The sequence below is a fragment of the Podarcis cretensis genome, assembly GCF_951804945.1.
Source record: "Podarcis cretensis genome assembly, chromosome: 8".
Classification (NCBI taxonomy): domain Eukaryota; kingdom Metazoa; phylum Chordata; class Lepidosauria; order Squamata; family Lacertidae; genus Podarcis; species Podarcis cretensis.
This window is the reverse complement of record NC_137177.1, coordinates 5084195-5097465: the sequence shown is the minus strand read 5'-3', so window position 1 is coordinate 5097465 and position 13271 is coordinate 5084195. Positions and strand designations below refer to the sequence as shown.

Here is a 13271-nt window from a genome sequence, read left to right as displayed (position 1 = left end):
AAGTCCGTTATTGGAAGTCGCTGGAGCATGTGGCAGGCTGGTGTGTGTGTGTGTGTGTGTGTGTGTGAGAGAGAGAGAGAGAGAGAGAGAGAGAGAGAGAGAGAGAGAGAGAGAGAACAAGGGGCTCTTTCTGAAGGTGTGACTCCCGGCTTCCTTTGACCTTGGCAGAGCCTCTTTGGCATGTGCCCGCACAGCCCAGGGCGTCGGCACCATCTGGCAGCAAGCGGCCGAGCAGGCAGGAGCTGGCGGGCAAGGACTCTCCCAACCGGCACTCCAAGGTGAGCTGGGGTGGGAGCTGGCGGGGGGACCCCCTTCCCGCAGAGGCCTCCCCCTCCGCAGGCCTGACGCCCTTGCTCTCCCCGCTTCCAGGGTGAAGGGCAGTACTCCAGCAGCCATTCCAGCAGCAACACGCTCTCCAGCAACGCCTCCAGCAGCCACAGCGACGAGCGCTGGTTCGACACGCCCGACCCAGCCGAGGCCGACCCGGACCCCCTGGCCAAGGGGGGCTCCAGTGACAGCGGCATCGACGCCACCAGCGCCAAGTCCTCCTCGCGCAGGGACAAGCCTGCCACCAAGGCCCCGCCACCCTTCGGCGGCGCCCTGCACGAGGCTGCGGCCAGCGGCAAGCGCAGGGACACGTCCCCGGCCGTCGGTTCCGGCGGGCAGAGCTGGGGCTACCACGGCCCCAAGGCCTTTGGGGTGGGCTCCGGAGGGGCTGCCCGGGGCGGCAGCGGGAACCACCACTTCAAGCAGCCAAGGTGAGCGGGGCCTCTCTGGGGCTGGCCCCCTCTCTCCCGGGTGCCCCTGCTAGAACCATAGAATTGTAGGGTGGGAAAGGAACCCAGGGCTCATCTAGTCCAACCCTCTGCAAGGCCTTCTTGCTCCTCCCTGTCCCTCTTGGATAACGGAAAGGCTGGTGCTTTGATGATGATGATGATGATAATGATAATGATAATCATAATATTACTATTATTTATACAATCCTGATGACATTATTATTATTAATAATAATAATAATAATAATAATAATAATAATAATACAGTGGTACCTCGGGTTACAGATGCTTCAGTTTACAAATGCTTCAGGTTACAGACTCTGCTAACCCAGAAATAATACCTCGGATTAAGAACTTTACCTCAGGATGAGAACAGAAATCGCACAGCGGCAGTGGGAGGCCCCATTAGCTAAAGTGGTACCTCAGGTTAAGAACCGTTTCAGGTTAAGAATGGACCTCCAGAACAAATTAAGTTCTAAACCCGAGGTACCACTGTATTTATTTATTTGGTTTTTTAGATCAAACTTTTACAGTCAAATATGCAACATACAACACAGAAACAAGATTCCAAAGAATCTCCTGGACTTCCCTCCTTTCCTTTAACTAATTATTATTATTATTTATATCTCTGATCCGACTGGGTTGCCCCAGCCGCTCTGGGCGGCTCCCAACAAAATATTAAAAGCAGAAGAAAGAACCAATCATTAAGAAGTTACAGGAGTGCCTTGCAGGTGTCTTCCAAAAGTCAAATAGTTGTTTATTCCCTTGACGTCTGAGGGGAGGGCATTAATCAGCGTGGTGATGTTTTCATTGTCACGATTCTGCATGTTTTTATATAGATACTGCTATTCTGTTAACGTTTAATTGTTTTCAACTACAGTGGTGCCTTGCAAGACGAAAAGAATCCGTTCCGCGAGGCTCTTCGTCTAGCGGTTTTTTCGTCTTGCGAAGCAAGCCCATTGACGGCTTAGCGGATTAGCGCTATTAGCGGCTTTTAGCGGCTTTTAGCGGCTTATCAGCTTAGCGGATAAGCAGATAAGCAGATAAGCGGCTTAGAAAAAGGGGGGGGGAAGGGGGAAAAAGTCGGAAAAACTCGCAAGACATTTCATCTTGCGAAGCAAGCCCATAGGGAAATTCGTTTTGCGAAGCGCCTCCAAAACGGAAAACCCTTTCGTCTAGCGGGTTTGTCGTCTTGCGAGGCGTTCGTCTTGCGGGCTACCACTGTATTGCTTTCCCCCTTCTGTTTGTGGCTGTTCTTACTTTAGCTGTAAGCCTCCTTAAAGTCCCCGTATGGGGAGAAAAGTGGGATATGAACAAATATAATGGTGATGCGTAAAACATGCACAGTGGAAAAACATGTTTTTAACCCTATGCCACCCAACCTCCTCCCCCAAATCACCCCCTAATGGGCGCCCTAAAACAGCAGCCCCTCCTGCCCCCTGGTGGCCATTCCCCACAAGCACGCCATGTCCCAGGTAGCAGTCTTTAACATCAGCAGTCAGGAGCGCTTAGCCCTGTTTTTGAGTTTGTTTGAAACTTAAAACAGCTTATCTCATATTCCTTTGTAAGTTTTTCTTTTTGTAAACTCAGGGAAGCGTTTTAGCCCTGCTCTTGAGTTTGCTGGGAATCATTGAAAACCATTTAAGGTTTACAATGTTCTCTTAAATAGGGCTATGTTTAAAACTTGTCATTGAGGTTTTTATACCTTTTTTGTAAACTCAAGGAAGCGTCTCAGCCCTGCTCTTGAGTTTGCTTGATATCACTTAAAATTATTTACGGTTTAAAATTCTTTATTTCCTTCTGAGGAAACTGATTAGTTCCGTGAAACGAGTTTTGTAGCCGGCATCTCGTTAAGTCTTTGGTTAATTTTTCCTTAATTTTTTTTATTCAATTCCATAGTCGATTACCTCTCGTTTCAGGGATTTTCACGGCAATTCTTTTGTTTTGTTTTGTGTAATTTCTGGGTTCCGTAGCTGTCTTTTTTTCACAGGTCCCAGGTAGCAGCTGAACGAGCAAGACCCCTTTGGTCAGGTGGCCTCTCCCCACAGAACTCCTGCCCCCTTGCAGGGGAGCTGCATGTCTGTGTTGTCAACAAAAATTGCCCTTTTCCCTTATGGGGTATCCAAGAACCCATACAGAGTCCTTGCATAGGTTCCCTATTGGTAGGAGAGAATAACAGAGGCCAACCAGAGAATATTGAGAAGCAAAGCAGCTAGTAAGCTTGATCTTTATTGATCTGTTGCAACAGGGTGCTCCCCTCACCCTCAAGAGAGACGAGGGACCCAGAAAAATGGCGTGCAAGGCCTTATAAAGACTTTTGAAATTGCCACCCTGTAGATCAAGACCACCCCCAGAAACATCATACATACAGCACAGAAGGGGTGTAACCTAAGACCACCCCTTAGATACATCACACCTACATCACAGAAAAGGCGGTCTAAAACAGAAATTTGAATATTGTTTTTCTCCTGTTGTTGTTTATCTCTTGTCTGGCAGGTTACTTGATTGGATTTCCTGGGTAGCCTGGCCATTCTTTTGTAGTGATAAATACTTAGTTCCTGGGCCAGGTCACAGGCTCACACCCTATTCAAAAAACAGACATACCCTTAAGACAGGATTTGTGAAGGAAAAGACAATGGGGAGGCTTTTCCACTTTGACCTTGCAGAGAAAACATTTGCTCAGTTTGGGACAGTTTGGGAATCAAAATGGTTCCAGGTTGGTCTTCCTGTGCTGATCTATGTATGTGCTTGGTTGGTACACTTATGAACATTTAACATATATCTAAGACCTCAAAATCCCTATCACACTAGCGATCTCTTCCTGTGTCCCCAACACCCTCCCCATGGTGAATTGAGCCTCCTCTCTGTTTTTCAGCAGCGGCAGGGCCACGTACCCCGCCCAGGCGTACAAGGCGCCCCCAGCTGACACCACACGGGGCCCCCACATGCCACAGTCCAGCTCCTTCCAGCTCTCGGCCTCTGTTCCCAAGTCCTTCTTCTCCAAGCAGAGCGGCAGGAACAAGCACCTCCCAGCTGGGTGGAAGAGGGGCGAGGAGACCCCCGCCAGGCCCACGGCCTTTGCAGACCCCAAAAAGTGAGTAGGGGGCCTGGCCTTCTCCTTCTGCTGGGGGGCGGGGAAAGAGGGAGGCGCATTCGAAGCCATTTTGGCTGGGCTTGATTTTTGTTTAGGACTTGCCCCCTGGAGCGTGCAAGGCAGAAGCGAAGATGAGAGGGCCTCTGAGCATGTGCAGACCCCTTGCCAGCACTCCTGCCTGGGGTTGGGGGCTGGGGGGCAGAGAGACAGATCAGCCACAGCAGCCCTTGAACGCATCAGCTCCCGTTGGATGGATGAAGGCGGTCCTGCTGCTCTGCGGCTTGGCCTGCATCTGGGGCATGGGGGGGTGGGCTGCTGGGGGGGGGGAGCAAGGAGCGCACCCCGCCATGGCCAACCAGGTGGCTCTTGAGGTGTGCTTCTGGAAGGCCAATGAAGTCTGTGCAACTTAGGGAACAAGCTGTACTACTGTTGCAGGAATTTATGTATAGGTTGGGGGGGGGTTCCCCTCCAGCCGATATCATGCACATGCAGCCCACTACCAAAACCAGCACAATCACTTTTGTGACTTTTGTGATTTGTCCCCACAAAACACTTCATCACAGTTTCTTCCTATCTATTCAAAGGGCCTCTGCTGCACGACACCAAATGTAAGAATTCACTGATAAATGTGTCTATGTACTGGCTCACTGGAAAACTTCAGAAATTCATATAGACATGTGTAATGGTTATAAGGGGTTGCTCGTGCGTAAGTTGCCGCCACTCCTGGCTAGGTAGCCTGGTTAAACCTTTCCTGGCTGGACAGCCCTTCACTTCGTGGCTGTTCAGTCGCTAGCAGTATCCGTCAGTGGGCGTTTCTTGAACTTCTTCCAGCAAAGAAGTTCTTTGACGCCAAGTCTACGCCTACTTTCCCTGCGCGGAAGTCTTCTGCGCAGGGTGGGTGTGGGTAGCGGAGGACCCGTGCTCTCCCCGCTGGTCTCCAGCAAAGTGTCCTGGAGCCCCCTCGCCGATTCTCCCATCAGCCCTCCTTTATCCCTGGTGTTACACTGATTTCCTTCCCCAGCCGATGAGCTCCCTCTCTCTCTGCTGGGCTCCTCTCCAGCATCGCTTGAGAGCCTTGTCTCCACCTCTGGCTCCGATGTCAGTTCCCTGACAACATGTGAGCTCAGCTACTCAGCAGCCCCTCTGCCTGAGTGATAATCCCCGGCATCCTGATACCTGAGTGCCAGACATGTAGCCATATTGGAAATAACAAACCCAGATGAAGCGAAAAGGGTGTGATTAACTTGGCTGGGAAACAGGGAAATGTAAAGATCTCTTTTGTTACACTTGATGGGTGTTTGGTGGAGGGCAAGGGGAACCATGGGGCAGGGTCCAGGATGCTCAGATTACTGCCACCAGACCTCCCCTTTCATGATGTACAAGTGATGTAGTTTGGGGGGGTGTAACATGGGGATCAGCAGCTAATAAAAGTTTGGGTTCTCTTTTGTTCCGGGCTTCCATCTTGTGGGAGTCCTGTCGCGACAGTCTTCAATAAAGACCAAGCCTACTGGCTGCTGTTTTGCTCTCGTATTCCTGGCTGGTGTCCTTGTTTTTTGTCCAAGGGAGCCCTCAGAGTTCTCCGATAACACTGCCTTTCCCCTAAGTGAAAAAGCCCTGAATTTTGTAGCCTCTCCTCTCCATCACCCCCTTTTCTCTCCCCCCAGGCAAGTGGACCTGAACACCAAGAATGTCTTCGGGCAGCCACGCCTAAGGGCCTCCCTGCGTGACCTCCGCTCCCCACGCAAGACCTACAAGTCCACCATTGAGGACGACCTGAAGAAGCTGATCATCATGGACGGCGGCTCCGCCGAGCAGGAGAGGGATTTGGTGAGTTTGGGAGGAAGAGGGGACTGGCAGCACGCAGAGTCCAGCAGACATGCAACTCACTGCGTGATTTGCCGTATTTTTCGCCCCATAAGACGCACCCGACTATAAGACGCACCTAGTTCTTAGAGGAGGAAAGGGGGAAAGCCCCCTTTTTTGAGGATCAGCTCAAAGTTGTTGAGCTTACTTTGCAAAGGGAAAAAATCCTGTTTTTATGGGGTTCAACTCACAGTTCTGCAGCTTCTTTAGGAAAGGAAAGGGAGCTGTTTCTACAGTTTCCAGACAGATACAGTGGTACCTCGGGTTACATACGCTTCAGGTTACAGACTCCGCTAACCCAGTAATAGTGCTTCAGGTTAAGAACTTTTCTTCAGGATGAGAACAGAAATTGTGCTGCGGTGGCAGCAGGAGGCGCCATTAGCTAAAGTGGTGCTTCAGGTTAAGAACAGTTTCAGGTTAAGAACAGACCTCCGGAACAAATTAAGTACTTAACCCGAGGTACCACTGTAATCTAATCAGCCAGTCACACATTGCTGGGGAAACAAACGGCCTCCGTCTGCAGAACATTCAACAACGGAGGCCAGGGCAAGGGGGCGGGGCCAGAAAGGGAGGCAGCAATCAAACACACATTCGCTCCATAAGACGCACAGACATTTCCCCTTACTTTTTAGGAGGAAAATGTGCGTCGTATGGAGCGAAAAATACAGTGCAGTGGTACCTTGGGTTGCGAACGGGATCCCTTCCAGAGCCCCGTTCGCATCCTGAATGGAACGTAAGATGCGACGACGTGTCTGTGTGTGCGCGGGTTGTGTTTTGCCACTTCCATGCATGCGTGTGACGTCATTGTGAGCGTCAGCGCATGCGCGAGCTGTGAAACCCGGAAGTAACGCTCTCCGTTACTTCCGGGTTGCCGCGGAGCGCAACCCAAAAGCGCTCAATCTGAAGCACATTCAGCTTGAGGTATGACTGTACAGTGGGACTTCTGGATGTGAACGGGAGTCCCGTTCGCATCCTGAAGCGAACGTAACATGCGACTGTGCGTGTGCAGGTTGCGTTTTGCTGCTTCCGCGCATGCGCGTGACAGCATTTTGAGCATCTGCGCGAGCAGCGAAACCCAGAAGTAATGTGTTCTGTTACTTTCGGGTCGCCGTGGAGCGCAACCCGCAAACACTCAACCTGAACCGTATTCATCCCGAGGTACGACTGTACTTAGCGCGCTTGCAGAATTGCACGGAGGTAGCAGGGAATTGAATACAGTGGTGCCTCGCAAGACGAAAAGAATCCGTTCCGCGATTCTCTTCGTCTAGCGGTTTTTTTGTCTTGCGAAGCAAGCCCATTGACGGCTTAGCGGCTTAGCGCTATTAGCGGCTTTTAGCGGCTTATCCGCTTAGCGGATAAGTGGCTTAGCGGCTTAGAAAAAGGGGGGGAGGGGGAAAAAGTCGGAAAAACTCGCAAGACATTTCGTCTTGCGAAGCAAGCCCATAGGGAAATTCGTTTTGTGAAGCGCCTCCAAAACAGAAAACCCTTTCGTCTAGCGGGTTTTCCGTCTTGCGAGGCATTCGTCTTGCGGTGCACCACTGTAAATGGTGAGCTGGGGGGGCAGGAAGCGGGAGGGCCCAGCCGCTATTTTGTGCCACCTTCCCAGAGCCCAGGAAGCAAGGTGGAGCGATTAGGAAACTCTTGGTGTGAGTCACCTGCGTGATGCAGCAGCAAAACAAGCGAATGCTATTCCAGGCTGCACCCACAGAAGTCTAGTGTCCAGATCAACGGGAAGTCATAGTCCCTCTCTATTTGGCCTTGGTCAGACCACACTTGGAATGTTGTGTCCAGTTCTGGGCACCACAGTTTAAGGAGGATGTTGGTAACTGGAAGGTGTGCAGAGGAGGGTGACCCAGGGATTGGAATAATAATAATAATAATAATAATAATAATAATAATAATAATAATTGTCAGAGCTGCCTCCAGGTCCCAGCTCACAGAGGACCAACGCTAGGCTGTAGTTATGTACAAAAGTCTTTATTGAGATTCAGTCTCCATTTTAAAGCCGCAGCGTGCAGCTCTACGTCCCGACCTTAGACCGGCGAAGTCCCGTCTGAGTCTCCTCCCCCTCCACACCAGTTTAAGACGCTCGCTTTGCTCCACCTCTTCCTAAGTTCCTTTCTCCTCTGGGCCCTCCTGCCCGCTAGGGTCTCATCCTTCCTGGACTCCTCTGACGCTGACCCTGACGATTCTTGCCCCTCCTTCCGGCGGGCTTTAGGACCTGGTTCCCTATCCGGGCTACCTTCTGTGCCGCTCGCCTGTACCTTTGAACTTGGCGCGCGCGCCCAGCCTGCAACTTTCCTCTTAACCGTTAACTCGCTCTCCGATGGAGGCGTGGTCAACCCTGACTCATCTTCTCTCGCTGGTGGTGCATATGTGGGCTCTGACACCTGGGACTCCTCCCCCCCACTACGCTCTGGTGGGGAAGCTGGTCCTGACTTCCAACTGCTGCTCTGGGAGTCCCCGCTGGCCCCTTGCTTCTGGGGTGTCCCCCTTGGGTCCCCCCTTGCCCTGCCCATCGGTGCCCCCTTCTGTGAATCTTCCGATTCGCTGGAGAGGCTCATGGAATCTATCGGGCTGCTGTCATATTCTCCTACGCTGCCCTCGGATTGCTCCCCCTCGCTTTCCATCTCCTCTCCTCCCTGCGCTCCCGCTGAGTCCCTGACAATAATAATAATAATAATTTACTATTTATACCCCGCCCATCTGACTGGGCCTCCCCAGCCACTCTGGGCAGCCTCCATAGAAACCAAAAATACAATAAAATATCACACATTAAAAACTTCCCTGAACAGGGCTGCCTTAAGATGTCTTCTGAATGTCAGGTAGTTGTTTATCGCTTTGACATCTGATGGGAGGGCGTTCCACAGGGCGGGCGCCACTACCGAGAAGGCCCTCTGCCTGGTTCCCTGTAGCTTTGCTTCTCGCAATGAGGGAACCGCCAGAAGGCCCTCGGCGGTGGACCTCAGCGACCGGGCAGAATGATGGAGGTGGAGACGCTCCTTCAGGTATACTGGACCAAGGCCGTTTAGGGCTTTAAAGGTCAACACCAACACTTTGAATTGTGCTCGGAAACGTACTGGGAACCAATGTAGGTCTTTCAAGACCGGTGTTATGTGGTCTCAGTGGCCGCTCCCAGTCACCAGTCTAGCTGCCGCATTCTGGATTAGTTGTAGTTTCCGAGTCACCATCAAAGGTAGCCCCATGTAGAGTGCATTGCAGTAGTCCAAGCGGGAGATAACCAGAGCATGCACCACTCTGGTGAGACAGTCCGCAGGCAGGTAGGGTCTCATCCCGCGTACCAGATGGAAACGTAAGCCTCATGAGGAATGGCCACCTGGCACAAGTGCTTTAGCTGACATTCCTGCGTTTGCAGGGGATTGGATTAAATGACCCAAGAGGTCACTTCAAATCCCTGATTCTACGCTTCTGTGAATGGTTGCTGGAGTTGGGGCTGTTTGGCCCGGAAAAGAGATTACAGAGAGGTGACAGCCCTCTTCAAATACAGTGGACGCTTGGGTTGCATGATCCATGCGTGATGCACGTTCACAACCCACATGGTCCGCAACCCGCAGTGGCACGTCTGCGCATGTGCGGGTTGTGATTCGGCGCATCTGCACATGCGCAATTTAGCACTTCTGCACATGCGAGACCACCGAAACTCGGAAGTAACCCGTTCCGGTACTTCCAGGTTTCGGCAGTCCGCAACCCTCCAGAGGAGGGCAACCAAAATGGTCAAAGGCCTGGAAACGATGCCTTATGAGGAAGGGCTAAGGGAGCTGGGCATGTTTAGCCTGGAGAAGAGGAGGTTAAGGGGTGATATGATAGCCATGTTCAAATATATAAAAGGATGTCACATAGAGGAGGGAGAAAGGTTGTTTTCTGCTGCTCCAGAGAAGCGGACACGGAGCAATGGCTCCAAACTACAAGAAAGAAGATTCCACCTAAACATTAGGAAGAACTTCCTGACAGTAAGAGCTGTTCGACAGTGGAATTTGCTGCCAAGGAGTGTGGTGGAGTCTCCTTCTTTGGAGGTCTTTAAGCAGAGGCTTGACAACCATATGTCAGGAGTGCTCTGATGGTGTTTCCTGCTTGGCAGGGGGTTGGACTCGATGGCCCTTGTGGTCTCTTCCAACTCTAGGATTCTATGATTCTATGACCGCTGTCTTAAAGACTCCCTCGAGAGGTTGTGGCCTCTACTTGGGAGGTTTCTAAGCAGAGGTTGGGTCGTCATCTGTGAGTGGGGTGGCTGGGTGTTTTGGATCAAGGGAAGTAATAGTGCCACTGTATTCTGCTCTGGTCAGACCTCACCTGGAGTACTGTGTCCAGTTCTGGGCACCACAGTTCAAGAAGGACACTGACAAACTGGAACGTGTCCAGAGGAGGGCAACCAAAATGGTCAAAGGCCTGGAAACGATGCCTTATGAGGAACGTCTAAGGGAGCTGGGCATGTTTAGCCTGGAGAAGAGGAGGTTAAGGGGGGATATGATAGCCATGTTCAAATATATAAAAGGATGTCACATAGAGGAGGGAGAAAGGTTGTTTTCTGCTGCTCCAGAGAAGCGGACACGGAGCAATGGCTCCAAACTACAAGGAAGAAGATTCCACCTAAACATTAGGAAGAACTTCCTGACAGTAAGAGCTGTTTGACAGTGGAATTTGCTGCCAAGGAGTGTGGTGGAGTCTCCTTCTTTGGAGGTCTTTAAGCAGAGGCTTGACAACCATATGTCAGGAGTGCTCTGATGGTGTTTCCTGCTTGGCAGGGGGTTGGACTCGATGGCCCTTGTGGTCTCTTCCAACTCTATGATTCTATGATTCTATGATTCTAATGCAAGCTGAAGCGTCTGTGAACCCGAGGTACGACTGTACCTGAAGGGCTGTTCCATAGAAGAGGGAACAAGCTTGCTTTGCATGGCTCCAGAGGTTGGGATCTGAACCAAGGGGCTCCAATGACAGCAAAGGGAATTCTTTGCCTAAACTTTGGGAAGACTTTTCTGAGCCGTTTAGACTCCTCTGCAATTGTGCTGGACTCTCCTTCTTAAGCCCTCTGTCCACTGTAATTCCTGCATTATTTCAGGGGGGCGGACTAGATGGCCCCCAGGGTTCCCTTTCCGCTCTATGATTCCAGGTGATGTGCTCTCCATCCTCTTTGCTCGTGGGCCTCCCAGGAGCGTCTCTCTGGCCCCTGTGGGAGAAAGAGCGTCCCCGGTCTCGGCAGAATCCGAGACCTGGGAGAAGAGTTGGTGGAAGAAGACTGGAAGAAATTCAAAGACTGTCTGCAGAAACACTGTAAAATTAATGAATGTTAAAATGATGTTGGATTGAAAATAAGTGGTATTAGCAACAAAGTTAAAAAGAGTATGCAAAAGTGAATTGATAATGGGTGAAAACATAAGAGTTTTAACATGTTAAGATATAGAGTTAAGATAATTGAAAGAGGGTAAGGATTTGCTGATTTGATTATATTAATGGGAATACAAAAACGGGAGGTCAAAGAAACAAGCTAATGAGTTTAAGGTTACAAAAAAAAGTGGATTTGTTTTAACTTTTTTTGTTTATTTGTTTATTTTTTGTATTTTGTATTTTTGTATTTTTTTCTGTTTTATTATGTATTTTTGTATGTATGATCTTGTAAAATCTTAATAAATATTCTTAAAAAAAAGAAAGAGTGTCCCCGGTCTCAGCGGGTCTTTCCTCTCCCGAGTCTCCTCTGACCGTGTCTCTCTTCCTGCCTCAGTCTCCCCAGAAGACCCTGCAGAGGACGCTGTCGGACGAGAGCCTGTGCAGCGGGAGGCGAGACCCCAGCTATGCCAGCGCCTACGGCTTTGAGCAGCCCCTGCCGGGGGATGTGCTCTTCACAAGCACCTTCAGCACCCTCCCCGTGCGGAAGCAGCACCCCACCCCCAGCAACGGGGGCCTCTCGGAGAGGAAGGGTGAGTTCTGCTTTGGGGGGGGACCATAATAATAACAACAACAACTTTTTATTTATACCCCGCCCTTCCCGGTTCAGAAAACCAGGCTCAGGGCAGCTAACAACAAATTTAAAACAATTGTAGAAGCAGCATAAAAGGCAGTATAAAAACATGAATAACAATAAAATTCAAAGTTCAGAAATCAATTTGGGGAAGCCACAGAGCCTAGGGCTCGCCGTTCAGAAGGTCGGCGGTTCGAATCCCTGCGACGGGGTGAGCTCCCATTGCTCAGTCCCAGCTCCTGCCAACCTAGCAGTTCGAAAGCACGTCAAAGTGCAAGTAGATAAATAGGTACCGCTCCGGCGGGAAGGTAAACGGCGTTTCCGTGTGTTGCTCTCGTCCACATGACCCAGAAGCTGTACACCGGCTCCCTTGGCCAGTAAAGCGAGATGAGCGCCGCAACCCCAGAGTCGGCCACGACTGCACCTAATGGTCAGGGGTCCCTTTACCTTTTACATCTAATAAGCATTAGATAGTCACCAGGGCTAGCTGGCTGAATTAGTCCTACTTGGGCCAGCGAGGAGGCCAGGGGAGAATTAGCAATTCTTCCCTCCCAGGGTTTCGGGAGCATTCACTGCCATTGACCGTGGAGGGCAGAGCAGAGCCTGACTGGGAGCCCTCCAAAGGCCTCTCCTTCTCTGTGAACTTGCCCAACCCTCTTTTTTAAAGACATCCAGGTGTCTTCATTGCCTCCTGTGGCAGGGAGTTCCACAGTTCAACTCTGTGCTACGTGAAGGAGGACTTCTTCTTCTTCTTCTTCTTCTTCTTATTATTATTATATTAAATTTGTATACTGCTGTATAAAGGAGGGTTTCCTTTTATCCTCCTGAATCTTCCAACATCCGAAGGAAAGGATTTGCTGAAACAACTAATGAACTAGAATAGAAAAAAGGGAGGTGTGAGGAGGTCAAGGAAACAAGCAAATGATTGATAAGATATGGAAAGTTGGATTTGTTCTTAATTGTTTTTTATTTATATATTATTTTTTTGTATTTTGTATTTTCTGTTTGTCTTTTTCTTCCTTTTTTATTCTTGCAACTTTTTGTAGTACCAATAAATATTTTTTTTTTTAAAAAAAAGAATCTTCCAACATCCGCCTTCCTTTGGATGTCACGAGTTCGAGCACTGTGAGAGGGAGAAAAGCTTTCTCCCAGCCAAGCATCCTTTTAAGCCTCCCCCGTCTATTGTGAGCCAAAGAGGGGACACCCCCCCCCCGGCAACGTGGTTCACCCCTCCTCTCACCCCCATAATAACAACAACAACCCTGGGAGATAGCCTGAGCTCGGAGAGGCAGTGACTGCCCCCAAAGGCCCCCCCCCATGAGGTTTGTGGCCATGTGGCTGGATTTGAACCCTGGTCTCTCCTGGGGCCTACTTGACACTGGCTCCCCAGAGCCCCAGAATCTTCTGCTGACTGGAGAGGCTGTGTCTTGGCTCTGGTTCCACCTGGTGGGGGGGCCTCCAAACCAGGCGCGCTTGGCATGGAGGGTGGTCTTGTCTGGGGAGACGTTGGCAGCCGCCTGACGAGGCCATTGCTCCATAGCTGTCAACTGTCCCTTATTTGGCG

The 13271-nt window shown here is 50.5% G+C and overlaps 1 protein-coding gene across 2 annotated transcripts in view; it reads left to right on the top strand.

Annotated features, from left to right (window-relative positions):
• SIPA1L3 (signal induced proliferation associated 1 like 3) overlaps positions 1 to 13271 on the top strand; it is a 108798-nt gene that overhangs the window by 81291 nt on the left and 14236 nt on the right. For both annotated transcript variants that reach the window (XM_079985276.1, XM_079985277.1), the window contains exons 13-17: positions 169 to 278; positions 370 to 758; positions 3652 to 3870; positions 5535 to 5697; positions 11471 to 11666. In XM_079985276.1, coding sequence (XP_079841402.1) covers positions 169 to 278; positions 370 to 758; positions 3652 to 3870; positions 5535 to 5697; positions 11471 to 11666 — 1077 coding nt within the window. The remainder of the gene's footprint in view (positions 1 to 168; positions 279 to 369; positions 759 to 3651; positions 3871 to 5534; positions 5698 to 11470; positions 11667 to 13271) is intronic.